This window comes from Pongo pygmaeus, chromosome X (genome assembly GCF_028885625.2).
Source record: "Pongo pygmaeus isolate AG05252 chromosome X, NHGRI_mPonPyg2-v2.0_pri, whole genome shotgun sequence".
In the NCBI taxonomy this organism is placed as follows: domain Eukaryota; kingdom Metazoa; phylum Chordata; class Mammalia; order Primates; family Hominidae; genus Pongo; species Pongo pygmaeus.
The window spans coordinates 159,201,063-159,219,688 of NC_072396.2; the positions used below are offsets into that span (position 1 = coordinate 159,201,063).

At 47.9% G+C, this 18,626-nt stretch overlaps 1 protein-coding gene across 2 annotated transcripts in view; it reads left to right on the forward strand.

Moving 5' to 3' along the window:
* The window catches only part of TKTL1 (transketolase like 1), a 34,510-nt gene that overhangs the window by 14,252 nt on the left and 1,632 nt on the right, over window positions 1-18,626 (forward strand). For both annotated transcript variants that reach the window (XM_054471530.1, XM_054471531.1), the window contains exons 4-12: window positions 823-1,014; window positions 1,098-1,225; window positions 2,558-2,751; window positions 5,167-5,331; window positions 10,737-10,893; window positions 13,183-13,313; window positions 15,289-15,372; window positions 17,531-17,627; window positions 17,779-17,898. In XM_054471530.1, coding sequence (XP_054327505.1) covers window positions 823-1,014; window positions 1,098-1,225; window positions 2,558-2,751; window positions 5,167-5,331; window positions 10,737-10,893; window positions 13,183-13,313; window positions 15,289-15,372; window positions 17,531-17,627; window positions 17,779-17,898 — 1,268 coding nt within the window. The remainder of the gene's footprint in view (window positions 1-822; window positions 1,015-1,097; window positions 1,226-2,557; window positions 2,752-5,166; window positions 5,332-10,736; window positions 10,894-13,182; window positions 13,314-15,288; window positions 15,373-17,530; window positions 17,628-17,778; window positions 17,899-18,626) is intronic.

The window sequence follows — 18,626 nt, forward strand, 5'->3', positions numbered from 1 at the left end:
CTGTGCCCGGCCAGATGTGTTTTCTTGATGCGAACACTCACATCGTTGGTTGTGGAGGAATTTACTTCACAGCAGAACATGTTTCCAAGGTGGGGTGTTTTGATTGTTGTGATTATTGTAAATGAGTTGTAAGAACAGAACCAGCAGGTGGCGGCGGGAGGCGGTGGCTCACACCTGTACTCCCAGCACTTTGGGAGGCCGAGGTGGGCGGATCACCTGAGGTCAGGAGTTCGAGACCAGCCCGGCCAACATGGCGAAACCCCCTCTCTACTAAAAAATACAAAAACTAGCTGGGCATGGTGGCGTGGGCCTGTAGGCAGGAGAATCGCTTGAACTCGGGAGGTGGAGGTTGCAGTGAGCCAAGATCAAGCCACTGCACTCCAGCCTGGGTGACAGAAACTCTGTCTCAAAAAAAAAAAAATTAGAAGGTGGCAATGCTTTGAAAGGGAACTTTCCAGAAAAATGAATGTGTAAATGTTTGGGGAACTTAAGGGTACTGCTTTCTTCCCTTTCTCCTCTGGCCCTGTTTGCTTATTGATAGGGAAATGTGGCAGAAGAACCTAAAAGTTGCTTTACAGCTAGAACGAGAAAACTAGCCAGAGGGAAAGCCTGTTTGTGAGCCCCAGGCTTTTCAAGCTCGGCTTTCTTAGCTGCTGGGCTGGGGCAGAGTTGATGAGGGAAATTGTGGGGAGGGAAATTGTGGGAAGCGAATGGTCTGGAGCAGCTACTCCAGTTGCTTCCGTTTCTCCTTCTGAAATGCATTTGCTTGGTTGGCCCAGATGATCCCCCACAGGGTCCTAAACCTCTCTTGTCTTGCTCCAGCTACCGGGTGTTCTGCCTCATGAGTGACGGCGAGTCCTCAGAAGGCTCTGTCTGGGAGGCAATGGCCTTTGCTTCCTACCACAGTCTGGACAATCTTGTGGCAATCTTTGATGTGAACCGCCTGGGACACAGTGGTGCATTGCCTGCCGAGCACTGCATAGAGATCTATCAGAGGCGCTGCGAAGCCTTCGGGTAACTGTATTCTCTTGTGCTTGATTTCGATTCTGTCCTGCCTCCTTCATCTCTTGTAACCCAGCCTGCTCCTCTGTTGGCAGGTGGAACACTTATGTGGTGGATGGCCGGGACGTGGAGGCACTGTGCCAGGTGTTCTGGCAGGCTTCTCAGGTGAAGCACAAGCCCACTGCTGTGGTGGCCAAGACCTTCAAGGGCCGGGGCACCCCAAGTAAGCAAGCACTTTCCTCCTGCTCCTGGTTGTTAAAAGCATCTGTCCGCTCAGCAGCAGAGGCGGGAAAGGCTTAGACGGGCTTAGGCAGATGACTCATTTAGTGAATAGCAATTCTGCCTGGAGTATATGCTGGAGGCTCCTGCTCTCTTACTTCCACTAGCTAGTGTCTGCTTAGGATAGGAGATATCAAAAGCCCTAGCAGGTGAACAGTGATGTGCTGCCTGCACGAGGGAGTGGCTAGGAGTACAGCCCATCGGAGGACTGACAGGGAACAATCTCTACGGTTAGTAGAATCAGAAAGCGTGCTGTGTGTATGAGCAGGTGCAGAAATAAGAGTGCATACCTACACATGTGCCTAGGCCCACACTCTTCTGGAAGAACCCTGGGAATTGGGGAAGAAGGGAGCTTGGAATCACCAACTATCACATTTCAAGGCTGACAGCTGAAATTGTTTATCTCAAGTTTAACTCATCACAAAGAGTGTGGCTCCTGGATTTTTTTAAAACACTATAGACATTTTAGAATAAAACTGTTCTGTGACTCCTCCCGAAAATATAGTTTTATTCTGGTACCCTCCGTTCAGTAAATTATTTTACCAGTGTGCTCCTGGCAGGACCCTGGGTATTGTCCTTGCCTCTGCCTCCCCCTCATCTGCCCACACATACACCCAGTCCCCATCTTGGACCCATTCACTCCTCCCCATCTCTACTACCATGATTATTGCCACACCCATCATCTCTCCCAAAGTTCCAGCTGGCCTCCCTCCACACCAGTCTCTACACTGCTGCCACAGTGATCTTTCTACAGTGGATCTGATCAGTCACTTTCCCCACTCCAAACCCTTCAATGGTTTCCAAACTTGCTTTGGATAAAACTCAAACTTCTCATACCCACAAGACCCACCCTCCATGGTCTGCCCTACCTGTCTCTCCAGCCTTGTTCTCATTCTCCCTTCCACTCACCAGTGGCCCTCAGGGGCATAGCTAGGTGCAATGGCTTGCACCTATAACCCCAGCTACTTAGGAGGCGGAGGCGGGAGGATCACTCGAGCCCAAGGAGTTGGAAGCTGTGGTGAGTTATGATCACCCACTGCATTCCAGCTTGGGGAGGAGTCATAGCGTGAGACCCCTGTCTCAAAACAAAAAGCCTCAGGGCCTTTGTCCAAGCTGTTCTCTCTGGTTGCAGCAGCATCCCAGGCCCTCTGTGCCAGGTGTTCCTCCTGTGAGTCCTAGGGTGACATCTTTTTCATCAGGGTCTGTTTTTCAGGTGACCTCATAGGCACTCACTAAATATTTATGGAATGGATGTCTTTTGTTTGTTTCATTACAGGTATTGAGGATGCAGAAAGTTGGCATGGAAAGCCAATGCCGAGAGAAAGAGCAGATGCCATTATCAAATTAATTGAGAGCCAGATACAGACCAGCAGGAATCTTGACCCACAGCTCCCCATTGAGGACTCACCTGAAGTCAACATCACAGATGTAAGGATGACCTCTCCACCTGATTACAGAGTTGGTGACAAGGTAGGCAGAAAGGTGGATAATTGAATAAATCAGGTACGTCAACTGCTTAGTTCTCTAATGTTGTTCGTATGTACACAGGATTCTTCATTTACTCTGGTCTCCATGGACGAACCAATTATTAGAGTGACATGTAACTAACAGTTTGTAGGCAGTAAAGAGAGTTTTGCCGTTTTTAAAAAATATATTTAGGGGTCCAAAGTGCAGCCGTGTCACGTGGATAGATACTGTGTAGTGGTGAGGTCTGGGCTTTCAGCGCACCCAGCATCGGAGTAGTGGCCATTGCACCCAGTAGGTACTTCATCTTTCACCATTCCTGGCTCCCCTTCTCTCTTATTAGGTCCGATTTTTATTTTTGGCTTTCACGTGTGTGTCTGAATTTTCTGATTGGTCAATTGATATTTATTAGCTCCTGGTGTGGTCTGCCTTTTTATTTTTATAGCTTCCTAACTTTGGTTTGTGCACGAAACTGCCACAATTCTGTGTCTCCGCTAAGAAGACTGGCCCCAGGCGGGCTGATCTTTTGAACTTACTCTCTGAATTACACAGAGGAGCAGGCCAATTCATCAGCAACCTCAAAAAGGAATCAAATTATGCACAAAACTCTGAGTGTCAACTCCTTTTGGTTTTTAGCACATTTATATCCTGACTTCTGGTATATCATAGCAGACCTGACATAGGCAAGTTCTTTATGGCCTAGAGGAAGTAAGGTGGCGAGCCTAGGGAGGGAAGGACACACTTTCTGACCCTTCTTCGTTTGGAGAAATTTTGAGTGTTGCTTATGTTTAGCCTGGTAATGAGGGTTAAAAATAAATGAATTTTGAATACTTGAGAAATCAGAAGACAAAAACCAGAAGAAAGAAGAAGGTGTATCAACAAAGGGTGGGCCAGGCAGAGTAGCTCACCCGTGTAATCCCAGCACTATCAGGAGGCCAAGACAGGAAGACCACTTGAGCCCAGGAGTTCAACACTAGCCTGGGCAAAGTAGTGAGACCCCATCTCTACATATAATTTAAAAATTATCCAGGCATGGTGCCATAATGTGGTTCCAGCTACTCTGGAGGCTGAGGCAGGAGAATCACCTGAGTCCAGGAGTTTGAGGGGGGATAGTGAGCTATGATTGGGCCACTGCACTCCAGCCTGGGCAACAGAGCGAGACTCTGTCTCCAAAAAAAAAAAAAAAAGTTTGAGAAAACTATATAACTCCATAGTTGTATAATTGGTATGAAAATGTGTAAAAAGGGAGGGGACCATTTTTAGGAACACATAAAATATCAAAATTGACTAAAAGAGGTATAAAAAGCTTAAATGGATCAATAGCCCTAGAAAAAAATGGAGAAAATTATCCAAGTGCTGTACCCCCAAAGCACCAGGCTCACCAGGTTATATAAGAGTGACTCATTTTTAACCTTTATGAAAAGAGTAATTTCTAAACTGTTTCAAATTTTTCCAAATACGGAGGAAGATGAAAATGTCATCCCGATTTACTTATGAAGCGAAAATGTGAAAAGCTAGCCTAAAGAAAACTGTAGAGCAACTTTCTTTATGAATACCAATATAAAAATTCTAAATAGACATTAGCCCATCTCAACTTCATTAGTACATTAAAAAAATTAAATGAATCAGTGAGCTCAAATTAGTAATGCAGATGACTCATGCCAGGAGACGTAGGAATAGAATTCACTGTTCTAGTGTTAGGTCAAAGGAAGGGGGTAAGTGTGATCATCATCATACACACTAAACAAAAGCAATTCATAAAATTCAACATTTTTTTTTTTTTTGAGATGGAGTCTCGCTCAGTCACCCAGGCTGGAGTGCAGTGGCGCAATCTCGGCTCACTGCAACCTCTGCCCCCCCCGGATTCAAGCGGTTCTCCTGCCTCAGCCTCCCAAGTAGCTAGGATTACAGGCTCCCGCCATCATGCCCCGCTAATTTTTGTATTTTTAGTAGAGACGGGGTTTCACCTTGTTAGCCAGGCTGGTCTCGAACTCCTGACCTCAGGTGGTCCGCCTGCCTCAGCCTCCCAAAATGCTGGAATTACAGATGTGAACCAGCACACCTGGCCAAGTAATTTGAAAAATATAACGAGAACCCTTAATGTCAGAAATTTCACTCTTGAGCTGTGGAGTGTTTAGTTTACCTGCTTAGGAAGTGGGAGTTGGGGGAGGGGGGGATGTTAACTAAAAAGAGCACAATTTGAGAAAAACTTGGGTGCCACATCAGCCAATTAGTATGGATTTAAGATTGGCTAGCAATCCATGCTTATGACATTAAAGGAAATTTTTGGTGGGTCACGAATTTACTTTCTTCAAGATAGATGATAATTTGTCATTCTACAATATGGTACCTTCCTTCTGTAGTCGTTCCTTCTAAATGCATTTGAAGAAACTCTACCACCTGATTCTGTCTGTCTTCTAGATAGCTACTCGGAAAGCATGTGGCTTGGCTCTGGCTAAGCTGGGCTACGTGAACAACAGAGTTGTTGTGCTGGATGGTGACACCAAGCACTCTACCTTCTCTGAGATATTCAACAAGGAGTACCCTGAGCGCTTCATCGAGTGCTTTATGGCTGAGCAAAACATGGTGAGTGTGTAGTGTCTCTGAGGGCTTCTTAACAATCAATGGCGCACTGGACACAGGAGGCCCAGCCTGTGCTAGTTTTTCTTTCCATTTATGAAAGCAAAAGGACTGGAAAAAAATTTCCCGGGAAGCAGGAGGCAAGTAGCCCGGTGGAGTCTGAGAGGTGGCTTCTAGGTCTGCTAGGAGGGCCGTAATAGACTACTCGGCACTTGGAGTCTCCAAGTTGGCTGAGGGCAGCAGGCCCAAGGCCACAGACAGTGGGTCCTCTGAGCCTAGAACCATCTGAACCCAGGGCTCTGAGCCTGAAGCATCCCAGGCTCCCTAGTAGCTCCTTCTGCCCAATTCTGCAACCACCCAGAGGCACGTTGGTTGAGGAGTCATAGGGAATGCAGAGTTTCCTTCTCTCTACTGTAGAGGGGCCGGATATATCACAGAAATGCAAATGTTGCACTTACTGCAATCACGAGAATATCAATGCTTAGAGCTGGTGCCTTAGGCAAAGCCATTCTGCTTATCTGTGCCTCAGTCTCTCCCCAGAGTGATATTAATGCAGGGAGTATCTCAAGCACATGCACACAAGCACACCCCTCTCGAGAGGAAGGAGTTATGGCCAGTAAACCCTTTGAACTCTAAAGCTCTGGGCGTCATAGAAGATGATGCCCAGCTCCTGTCATTGTGCCAGAAAACCACAGGCCAGCAGGTCTCATGTGACCACCAGTGACTTTATTTGGAACAAGTAGTATTTTAAAAAAATTCTTTTTAAGACAAAGTCTCGCTCTGTCGCCCAGGCTGGAGTAGAGTGCTCGGCTCACTGCAAGCTCCGCCTCCTGGGTTCACGCCATTCTCCTGCCTCAGCCTCCCAAGTAGCTGGGACTACAGGCGCCCACCACCACGCCCGGCTAATTTTTTGTATTTTTTAGTAGAGATGGGGTTTCACCGTGTTAGCCAGGATGGTCTCGATCTCCTGACCTCGTGATCTGCCCGCCTCGGCCTCCCAAAGTGCTGGGATTACAGACATGAGCCACCGCGACCAGCCAGTATTTTAAATTTTTTAAAAATTAGTTGTCAGCATTTAAAAATCAGATTATAGGTGTGGTGGCACAAGCCTGCAGTCCCAGCTACTCGGGACTCTAAGGCAGGAGGATGCTTGATCCCAGGACTTTAACGCTGCAGTGTACCACTGCATTCCAGCCTGTGAAACAGCGAGACCCCATCTCAAAAAAGAAAAAGAATCAGGAGGTCTTATATAGAATACACATTTCTGGATTCTTTTGAAAAATGGGAAGAACTACTACCATAGGGTGGCATTCCCTCCTGACGCCAGTTGACTGAAGCCAAACAGCACCCCTGTTGAGATGGGTGTCCCCACAGCTCCCCATGCTCTGCTGGGCCATTTAAGTTTTTTGTTGTTTTTTGGTTTTTGGTTTTTTGTTTTTTGTTTTTTTTTGAGATGGAGTCCCTCTCTCTCTCACCGAGGCTGGAGTGCAGTAGCACGATCTCAGCTCACTGCAACCTCTGCCTCCCAGGTTCAAGCGATTCCCTTGCCTCAGCCTCGCAAGTAGCTGGGATTACAGACATGGCGCCACCATGCCTGGCTAATTTTTGTATTTTTAGTAGAGACGGGATTTCACCATGTTGGTCAGGCTGGTCTCCAACTCCTGACCTCAGGTAATCTGCCTGCCTCGGCCTCCCAAAGTGCTGGGATTACAGGTGTGAGCCCCCGAGCTTGGCTCATTAAGCTATTTTCATTTTGAATGGAAAACAATGCAATCCGTAATTTTCTGGATTAATGCTCCTATCAAAAAGTTTGCTCCCCACCTCACTGATTCCTTCAGCACACAGCCATGTAGTCTGCTCCGTGCCTGCTGAGATGTTCTCACAGTTGGAAAAAAGTTGTAAAGAAAAGGCGAGCAGGTGGTATTTAGTGCCATGCTGGAAGAGGTGGCTATAGTGTAGAGCTTGACCAGGGGCAGTCAGGGACAACCTCTCAGAAAAGGTGATACTTAAGCTGAGTCTCAGGTGACGAGGGGTCAGCCGTGTACAGATGTGGGAGACAGCATTTCAAGCAGGGGTCATGGCCAACTGTAGGCAGGCCCAGGCTTGGAATGTTTGGAGAGCAGAGGAAAGGCCAAGTGGTAGAAGCACGGTGAACGCAGAAAGGTCTCCAGGGCCCAGGTCATACGGGGTCTCGTAGGCGCCCTGTTCAGTATCTCTGGATCTCTTGCAGTTTGCTGGGAAGCCACTGGAGGGCTTTAAGCAGGAAAGCAAGCCTGCGTTTTCCAAAACTCTGAAGACTGGAGAATGGCTTCACGTAGGAAAGGGAAGAAGAGAAGGAGAGGGTGACTTGGACCAGGGCGGTACCTGTGGAGTCGGAGGGAAGCAGACTTGTCACATATTGCTTTGGCAGGAGAGCCAGCAGGATGCCAACGGCAGGTGTCAGGACAGGAACCAAGGCTGGCGCTTGAGTGTGGGTGGCAGCACCTGGGGGAAGGTGGTGTCACCTCTTGAGATTGACAAGACTGGGGGAGAAGTGGACTGGGGCACCATCAGGAGCTCTGTGTGGGCCTGGGGCATTGGGGCACCTGTTAGATGTACAGAGGGGAGACAAGTGGTATCAGATGGCTGGGCAGTAGATCAGTCAGTCATTTTCACATGTGGCCGCTCCACACCACTAAATGCAGTTTTCTAAAGTGCATATCCGTTGGCCTAGTTTTAAGCTAACATCATTTTTTAATTTTTATTTTTTGTAGAGATGGAGTCTTGCTCTGTCACCCAGGCTGGAATGCAGTGACACAATCATGGCTTACTGCAGCCTCAAACTCCTGGGCTCAAGGGGTCCTCTGGCCTCGGCCTCTTAAGGAGCTGGGACTATGAGCATGAGCCACCATGCCTGGCCACATCTAAATTTTTAATCATAAATTTAAATAGTTGCAAAGGATGTAGTTGTTCATATATTGACATTTTTGATACTTTAATACTCAAATCATGCCACTAATGATGACACTGGCTGGGCATAGTGGCTCACACCTGTAATCCCAGCACTTTGGGAGGCTGAAGCTGGAGGATAGCTGGAGTTCAAGAGTTCAAGACCAGGCCGGGCGCGGTGGCTCACGCCTGTAATCCCAGCACTTTGGGAGGCCGAGGTGGACGGATCACAAGGTCAGGAGATGGAGACCATCCTGGCTAACATGGTGAAAGCCCTTCTGTACTAAAAAAACAAAAAAAAAGAAAAAATTAGCCGGGCGTGGTGGCGGGTGCCTATAGTCCTAGCTACTTGGGAGGCTGAGGCAGGAGAATGGCATGAACCCGGGAGGCGGAGCTTGCAGTGAGCCGAGCACTCCACTCCAGCTTGGGCGACAGAGCGAGACTTCGTCTTAAAAAAAAAAAAAAAAGAGTCCGAGACCAGCCTGAACAACATAGTGAGACCTGGTCTGTAATTAAAAAAAAAATTCATGCCAAGCCACTTTTCTTTGTCAGAAATTAAATCCCTTTTTCTACTTGATTTCCAATTTCCATTCCATTCATTTCCCCAATATATCTTTATGCATGAAAGCCTTTTATTGATTGTCCTATCATTTTCTCTGCATCAAAAATATGCATATAAATTGGTAGCTTTTTAAAAAAATTATAATATAGGCCTCTGAGCATTAGGTTTTTTTTTTTTGGACTGAGAGAGTTTTTATTATTATTAGCAGGTATGTTAGTGGATGAATATACTTGTAATTTGAATGTGATAGCATTGAGAACAGATTCTATTCCTGTTTTTCACTTTAATGATGTGCTATGAAATCTTACATGGATAAGTAGATGGGAAGGGAAGTTTTGTTAGAGGAATGTCACTCAATTCTTTGAATTCCTTCCCAGTTGTAAGCCAAAAAATCACATAGTGATCTTTCATGTAAAGTTGTTTATAAAAGTTATTTACAGAGTTGACAGTTTCATTAATTAAGTTCTTCACTTTCTGTCCACAAATTATTTCAAATTGTCCTCTTTACTTGGGTCTGGAGGTTCTGCACTCCAGGATGATCCCCCTGTAAGAGTCAGGTGGCTGAGAGCATGCCCTTTGGGGATCAGGTTGCTAGAAGGTGATTGTTAAAAGAGACAGTGGGAGACCCAGGGGCAGTGGCTCACGCCCGTAATCCCAGAACTTTGGGAGGCCGGCCGAGGTGGGTGGATCACCTGAGGTCAGGAGTTCGAGACCAGCCTGACCAATATGGTGAAACCTCGTCCCTACTAAAAATACAAAAATTAGCCAGACATGGTGGCGGGTGCCTGTAATCCCAGCTACTCGGGAGGCAGAGGCAGGAGAATCGCTTGAACCCGGGAGGTGGAGGTTGCAGTGAGCCAAGATTGTGCCAGTGCACCCCAGCCTGGGCAACAGAGCAAGACTCTGTCTAAAAAAAAAAAAGACTGTGAGGGGAGCGCAGACCCTCCTTTTGGCAGATGAATGTAGACAGAGTTGATCTGAAGTTTGGGATCTTGAGTGTAACACCTACAGCCACATCCCCTTTGGGAAGCCTGTGTGTAGCCCCAGCTAGGTTCGTACTCTAGTTTGAAGCCTTCTAGGGTATTTGAGCCTGGACTTCTGGGGAAGGGGGGGGTAAGGAATGTAAAGTGGGGGCCATTACCAGAACGCAGACCAGGGGAGCATCGGGCCAGATGCGACTTCCCGAGGGTGCACGGGGCCCTGAGGACTTGCCCCAGCAGCGCCCATGAGGCGACAGCAGCGGGCCACTGCCACACTGCAGAAACCGAGAGGAGGAAATGCCTTGAGATCAGGGGCCAAGTCAAGTCACAGGCCACCCAAGGTCAGGCAACCTCTTGGTTTTGTGGCTTCGAGGTCCCTTGTGGGGATGGTGGCCTAGATGAAGTAGGCTGGGAAGAGCGTGGAAAATGAGAAGGCAGGGGCAATGACTATAGGCAAGTTTTGAGAAGTTTGCTGCGAAGGAGAACACAGATGTGAAAGCAGGACAAGGCGGAGATGGGGGTGTGAAGATAAAAGGTGCTGGCGCACACCTGAATGGAAATAGAATGATCCAAGAGAAAGGGAAGTAGCACAAGAGGGGAGGAGGAGCTGCATGGCTGGAGACCCCTGTGAGAAAGCAGGAAGAGGACAGATTCAGGATGTCCTGTCGGGGCGTGGACCCTGGAAAGCTGCGGGCACCAGGAGGGCAGGCAGGAGAGACTCATCTCTTGCTCCCTAGGAGCTATGAGTTGAGGGCACCGTCTGAGCAAGAGGGACGGACGGGTGCCCAGGGTTTGAAGAAAGAGGGGTGTGGGAAGGATGCATGCTAGAACTTCAGAGCAGTTCACCAGGTGCAGAATGGGGGTTATCATGGGGACTGTGGGGGAAGGGGCGGTGGGGGCAGTGCCCAGGGATGTTCTGATTCGTGTTCTCTGTGTTGCAGGTGAGCGTGGCACTGGGCTGTGCCTCCCGTGGACGGACCATTGCTTTTGCTAGCACCTTTGCTGCCTTTCTGACTCGAGCATTTGATCACATCCGGATAGGAGGCCTCTCTGAGAGCAACATCAACATTATTGGTTCCCACTGTGGGGTATCTGTTGGTAAGGGTTCTAAATGCCATCATCTTGGTAGCCTTCCTCCTTACAAAGAAAGATTAGCGTGTGATTGGTTAAACCATGAATTCCCTTATGGTTCCATGAAGTTTGATTATTCGAGCCTTTTTCTTGAAAAAGCCATATTGTACTTTAAAAGTGTCAGACTCTCAGGGCAACTTTTGAAGTGCATCTCTCAGTGGTACTGTTGTTTCAAACAGTGAGAAACAGTTGCTTATCCTGAGTGCCCCTTGTGTGTTGAGCTGTGTGCAGGTTATGGACAGGACTGGCAGAGTCATGGAGCCTTTTCTGCCCTCGCTGTGGTTGCAGTCTAACTGAGGGTGAACAGCATCACAGAGGACGAGGAGCATTCTGGCTGGCTGCACGGCCTGCTCAGGTGGGAGGGGGGCTGGGACCACCATCCCCACCTTCCTGCCCGGGGCAGCGAGAACCCTGGAGCATGACACGAGGCAGGAACTCTTACAAACACACCTTCTCAGAATAGTATTCACCTGGCAGGTGGGCTAGAAGGAAACCGCAGGAAACGGGAAGCCAGAGAGGGGATTGAAACAAGGTGTGCAAGGTGGTGGGGGAGAAAAGCAGGGGGGTGGGAGGGACCTGAGAGTGAAGAAAGAGGTGAGTGTGCCTGCTAACAGATAGAGTACTCTGCAATGGTGTGAAGAGCAAAGCACACGAGTCTCCAGGATTCCTCACTTGGGAAACGTCAGGGAGTCATTTTCGTGAATGACAGAAATGACATGGGAAAGATGAGCCAGCTGGCGTGCCTGTGGCAGGCAGATGGGCTCAGTAGATGTAGCTGCACACACTTGCTTCTAGAATGCCGGAGATGCACACTGGGGAGCCATCTCAGGGACTCCCTGGGAGAATGAGGCTGGACGAGATGGCTCTACATGGAGCTGGAGTCATGACTGTCTGGGTGAAGCTGGAGGCACAGGTGGTGGCCAGGGAGAGGAGGCGCGGCAGTGTTGCAGGGGCAGAGGGGCCTAGGAAAGGGTCCTTGAGCTCACCTGTGGCTGTGCTCAGTGTCAGTTTTGAAATAGTCACGTGGAGAAAGTGGCTCTAGGTTCCATCCAAAGAAGAACTGGAAGGCTGGGCGCAGAGGCTCATGCCTGTAATCCCAGCACTTGGTGAAACCCCATCTCTACTGAAAATAGAAAAATTAGCCAGGTGTGGTGGCACGCACCTGTATTCCAGCTACTCAGGACGCTGAGACAGGAGAATTGCTTGAACCCAGGAGGCGGAGGCTGCAGTGAGCCGAGATCACACCACTGCATTCCAGCCTGGCGACAGAGACTTTGTCAAAAAAAAAAAAAAAAAAGCCAGGGTGGTGGCTTACACCTGTAATCCCAGCACTTTGGGAGGCCGAGGCAGGTGGATCACCTGTACAGGGTCAGGAGTTGGAGACCAGCCTGACCAATATGGTGAAACCCGATCTCTACTAAAAATACAAAACTTAGCCAGGCATGTTGGCACATGACTGTAATCCCAGCTACTTGGGAGGCTGAGGCAGGAGAATCGCTTGAACCTGGGAGGTGGAGGCTGCAGTGAGCCGAGATGACCTAGTGCACTCAAGCCTGGGCAACAGAGTGAGACTCTGTCTCAAAATAATAATAGTTAATTTTTTTTAAAAAAGAGCTGGGCTGTTGAGGTTAGACAGTGGTCCTAGGCAAGGCAGTGTGCATGGTGACAGTCCCCTTCCTAGCTGAGAAGAGCTAAGCTGCCCAGTGCATGTTAAGATTTCTCTTTCACATTTCTGGCTAGAAACTACGTTCCCAGATACGCCCTAAAGTACCCTGTAGCACCCTCAGCATGCCTTAAAGGTGTGTTAACTCCTTGGAAGGCCTGGAGAAATGAAAAAGACCACTTTGGTATGCAAAACCCGGTCTCTGGATATAGAAAAGATAGAGCAGAAAAGGGAGAGCAAAGCTTGAGGACCTTCCTAAAGAGAACGGGTTCAGAGACTTAGCAGGCCAAACTCAGGCCACCAATGCTCAGCCATCGTGGACAGTAACTTGGAGTGATCCATCTGAAAAGTCAGTTGGGACTTTTCAGTTGACTAACCTGAGATGTCACAGTGTGATCTCAAGGGAGACAGGCGTGCAAGAACACAATGTAAATGAGTTACGAGGATGCAGCAGTACCATTTATGGGGCTCTGCTAGAGCTCGGGACACCCCGTGGCAATAGGAATAATTGCTTCTTCAGAGCTAGAAGCAGTTGGAGGGCAGGTTCCTAATGGGGTTATGCTCCTGTTTTCATCGGGCTCTGGTTCTCTCAGGTGAAGATGGTGCTTCCCAGATGGCCCTGGAGGATATAGCCATGTTCCGAACCATTCCCAAGTGCACGATCTTCTACCCAACTGATGCCGTCTCCACGGAGAATGCTGTTGCTCTGGCGGCCAATGCCAAGGTATTTTTAAGGGGACACTAGTTTCAGACAAAATGCTTCTGGACTCCACTAGTTTCATACTGATGATTGGACTTTTTTTTCTCAACATAAAAGTGATATTCATTATAGAAAATTTAGTGATAGAATTCTTCACAAAAAAAAAACAGGTGATGATGCACACAAACACATTTGCCTTGTAAAAGAGTCAAACAGTACAGGATGCTGAACAAAACCTGACAGCCTGTCTCAGTCAGGGTTCAGCAGAAGAAATAGGGACCATTCTGGGTGTTGTAAACAGGAGAAGGTGTTTAACAAAGGGTGCTTAAGAAGCTGCAGGAGCAATCTCCAGGCAGAGTCCCAGACTATAGTGTTAGCCCCCAGTGGCTGCAGCCAGAGGCGAAGAAGCTTCTGCTGTGTCCTGACATCCAGGAAGCTGGAGAGCAGGTGGTAGGTTGCCACTACAGACGAACCCGGGTTCCCTGGCCCTGGCTTGCCTTTGGAACAGCTTAGGGCGCCAAGAGTGTGTGGGACCTCATGCAAGGGCATCAGATGGACAGAATCAAATTCCTGTTCAGAACCTAGCTGCACGGGAGACAAGGTAGTGTGGTCTTGATCTTTCCAGCCTTTCCCGCTAACGTTCAGCAGGTTCCCCTTGCCACCCTGGACCTCGCCCATGCCCCACACAGGTAACCCCTGGCACAGTCGGGATGGGGACTGTATGTTCCCTTTCCAAGCACTCATGGGCGTTTCTTTGATTTTTTTTTTATAAGTGGGCTCCCACTTTACATATTATTAGGTACTTTTTTTTTTTTTTTTTTTTTTGGAGACAGAGTCTCACTCTGTGGCCCAGGCTGGAGTGCAGTGGCAAGATCTCGGCTCGCTGCAGCCTCCGCCTCCCAGATTCTCCTGCCTCAGCCTCCTGAGTAGCTGCGACTAGAGGTGCACTGCACCACGGCCGGCTAATTTTTGTATTTTGGGGGAGAGACGGGGTTTCGCCATGTTGGCCAGGCTAGTCTCAAAAACTCCTGGTCTCAAGTGATCCACCCACCTTGGCCTCCCAAAGTGCTGGGATTACAGGCATGAGCCACTGCACCCGGCCAATTGTGTACTTTTAAAATTAGTTTATCTTGGAGATTGTCTTGTGATTTCACACGTTATAGGATTTCATTTCTAGAAAGGTCAAGAGAGGCACAAAACAAGATTAGGTGATAGAAATTAGAGTAGAAGTTGCTTCGTAGTCGGGGGAGACTGACTGGAAGGAGGCACAAGGGAACTCTGCTGGCGGAAGCACTGCTGGGCTTGGATGAGGGCTCCACGGTGGATGCAGCATTCAGGAAGGGCTGAACTTAGGATGTGTGCATTTCACTGCAGCTGAGGTATGCCTCGGTGAAGACACTGAATAAAGATGGGTCATAGCGTATGAATGAACAGTAGCGACGTTTCTTGCTATATTCGTTTATAATGCATCTATTAATATGTACGTAAATTAACAAATACTTTAGACATACAAGTGTTCATTTATACTGGTAAATGTTTATGTGCTCAAATTGGTCATAAAAATGTATTTACATTTTATTGGGAAAGGGGCCAGTCATCTTGTATTCAGATAGATGTTTATGGTCTTTCTAAGGATGAAGCATTACAAGTTATTGTGGCAAAAGTTAATGTTTTAACATTCTATTCGGGCTTTCGAGTCAGTGTGAGTCAGTGCCCCTGCTGTGAGTTAATGTTCTGTCTGCACAGAACAAGTCAGTGAATATTGGGGAATCTTCCAAGGGGATTGGTGTGATGGCACGGGGAGCTTGTCCTTCAGGGCAGCCCCAAGGTCCTGCTGGGACCTCTCGTCCACTGGTTGTAGATGCTCACCCCTTGCTCCAAAGCCTGTGCTTTTAAAGAAAGAGCTGTCCTGTTCACACCCCTCCCTCACTTCTTTCAACGTCTGTTGTTGGAAATTCATTGTTTGCTTTTCTAAACCATGGCTCCATTTATGCCCTAGGGGATGTGCTTCATTCGGACCACCCGACCAGAAACTATGGTTATTTACACCCCACAGGAACGCTTTGAGATCGGACAGGCCAAGGTAAGGGCTTAAGCGCTCCTGCGTTATTCAGTATCATCTCCTGTAAAAAGAACACTTCTAAATCTATCGCCAGGTATCTTCAGAGTTGAGACATCATCCTTTCTTTGCTCTCATTTTTTTAAAAAACAATTGTGACCTTTACCTGCTTTTCCTTGGGAAGGAATATTTTATGAATTTCAACTTAGCCTGAACTTTTCTGCTTTCCAAATGGAGTCTTTTGTTGTTGTTGAGCTCAAAGATAGTAACATGAAGCCACTTGAGCAGTCGTGGCTATAATTTATCTTGGCCGCAAGCTAAACAAAACAGAAGCCAGCACTTTGGGAGGCCAAGGCGGGAAGATTGCTTGAGGCCAGGAATTCCAGAACAGCCCAGGCAACATAGCGAGATTCCCATCTCTACAAAAATTTTTTAAATTAGGTATGGTGGCATGCACCTGTGGTCTCACCTACTCAGGAGGCTGAGGAAGGAGGATAGAGGAGCGCAGGAATTCAAGGCAGCAGTGAGCTATGATGATCACACCACTGTACTCCAGCCTGGGTGACAGAGTAAGACCCTGTCTCTAAAAACAAGACAAAAAATAATAGAAATCACTTGAAATGAATAATCTGTTAGGTTCAGATTTTACAGATCTAAGGCCAGGAATAAAAGGGAACATGATCTCTGGTACACAAAAGCCCTGAGAAGTTCAGATTATCAGTCCTATCTGTAGATGAGGATTGGAGAAAGTAAGTGTCTTACTTAAGGGTTTACAGCTTGTGAGTACCAAGACCAGAATCCAGGCCTGAGTAGTGAGCCCAGTCTCCCCAGGCCTGCCCACCACGCTGACCATCCCCTGCTCAGCCTGCCTGTCAGGGCCGTGCATGGAGAAAAGCAGAAACGTCTATGGAGAAAATAAGTGACTCTGCTCATCACCTAGGGAGTGGGGCTTGTAGACATTTTGGCATTCTTCCTTCCTGTCTTTGTTCTAGGCACACATGTATATTTTACACAGTTGAGATCATACTGTATAGAAAGGTTTGCCCATAGCCACTCTTGAAAGAGCAGCAGGTAACATCCAGTTTGGTTGCTAAGGACTAGGCTGCTCCAGAATTCACAGTTGCAAGTGCTCAGAATGGCCTGAGTGCTGCCATAAAGCAGGTGTTTCCAGAACTGTCCACTGTGTGCCGTAACGTAGCTGGAAAACGCCACCAAATGGAAAAGTTAGTGTTCACTTTGGTGTCAACTACAGGTTCTGTTTCTATGGGGAGGGTCTCTTGACATTCACATGGTTTGCAGAGCTTGCTTGTTTCTGTCATCTCTTTTCTAATAATTTTCCTGTCCTGACAAAAGCAAGTAAATTTACTGATAGTAAAGGATGTGAGATAAATGTGTGTGATAACATGCATGGCATGGATGGTTAAAGGGCTGGGCTTTGCAAAGAGGACATGGATATGTGTGCATGCGTGTATATGTATTTTAAGAGGCCAGGACATCCTTAAAGAATGGGGTGGCTCAGAAACACTCTCTGTACTATCAGCAATGGTTCTTAAGCTACAGGGAGACCTATACAGAGGGGAAGTGGAAAATAATTCCAGATGCCTCCAATGGGTAGCTTTGGAGGCAACTAAACTATGAAAGAAGCCCAGGAACTCTGTCTTTGCTTGCAGAATAGTACTTTGTTGAGAGCGAGGGCTTTGATGTCAGCCCCGCCTGGCTGTGGGTCCCAGCCCTGCCCTGGGCCACTTCCTTCTGCTCTGAGATTTGCTTTCCTCAGCTGCAGAACGGTTGTGCCACTGAACAGATCTTACAGGGAGGCTGTGAGGGTTCTCGGAGCTCAGGCACACAAGATCTTAGCACTCAGCGTGTTGCCAATGCCCAGAATGTTATCATTAACATGTTAGTCACTGGAGTCCAATCTTTGCGTGCCATAGTGAGCTCCCAAACCAGACTCCTGATGGGTATGTGGCGTATTCATGCTCCAGGACAGCTGGAGCAGTGTAATTGCCTATCAAAAAGTATGTGTCCTGGCTTGTAAATGCATCTGATTTTTTTAGTAGTGAGTTATTAATGAGTGAAATTGTTAGAATTGGGGGATAGCAGCATAGCAAAGTGCCTTCCACTTTGAGATGCGTTCTGTGTGTAGTAACCATGGCATTCTGTTTTGCTGGCACTATACCAGGTCCTCCGCCACTGTGTCAGTGACAAGGTCACAGTTATTGGAGCTGGAATTACTGTGTATGAAGCCTTAGCAGCTGCTGATGAGCTTTTGAAACAAGGTCAGTTGGTTGAGTGTGAGCGTTGAAGTTCAAGCTGGGAAGAGGTAGGACTTCAGCTACCTCCTGTGCCCTGAGTGCTCTTTTTATTTTTATCCCTGCATGTTATTCTAAGTCTCTTTCTTGTACCAAGCTGGTTTTTGCTGTTCTGCAGATATTTTTATCCGTGTCATCGACCTGTTTACCATTAAACCTCTGGATGTCGCCACCATCATCTCCAGTGCAAAAGCCACAGAGGGCCGGATCATTACAGTGGAGGATCACTACCCGCAAGGTGTGTGTGGGCATTGAGAATGCTTTGGAAGGTTTTGGTGTTTTTGTTTCCTTGACTGGCCACATGGCATGCTCTCAGGCATCACCTGTAGTCTACCTCTCACCCAGCATGGCTTTGTTATTTGGTGTTGACTAAGCGTGGGGCCATACTCATACACATCTGTATGTCCCCAACAGAGTGCACAGTGCCCAGTCACCAGGGCGGGTCAGTGGCAACACAGAGGAGTGGTTATTGCAGGCAAGCGAGGCGTCATGAAAAGCATCACAGTTTCTTTGGGTGTGGAATGACAAATAGTATGCCCCAGGCCAGGCGTGGTGGCTTACACCTGTCATCCCAGCACTTTGGGAGGCCGAGGCAGGTAGATCACTTGAGGCCAGAAGCTCAAGACCAGCCTGGTCAACATGGTGAAACCCCATCTCTACTAAAAATACAAAAATTAGCTGGGTGTGGTGGTGCACGCCTGTAGTCCCAGCTACTTGGGAGGTTGAGGCAGGAGAATCACTTGAACCCAGGAGGTGGAGGTTGCAGTGAGCCGAGATCATACTATTGCACTCCAGCTTGGGAAACAGAGTGAGACTCTGCCTCAAAAAAAAAAAAAAAAAAAAAAAAAAGTGTGCCCCGACGAAAGAAGCAGGAATAGCAGAGAACACAGCAAGTGCAGAAAACAGTGTGTCAGGGAGAATGGGCTGGGCAGTGTTTGCGCCTGGAAAGGTTAGGTGGGACAGATG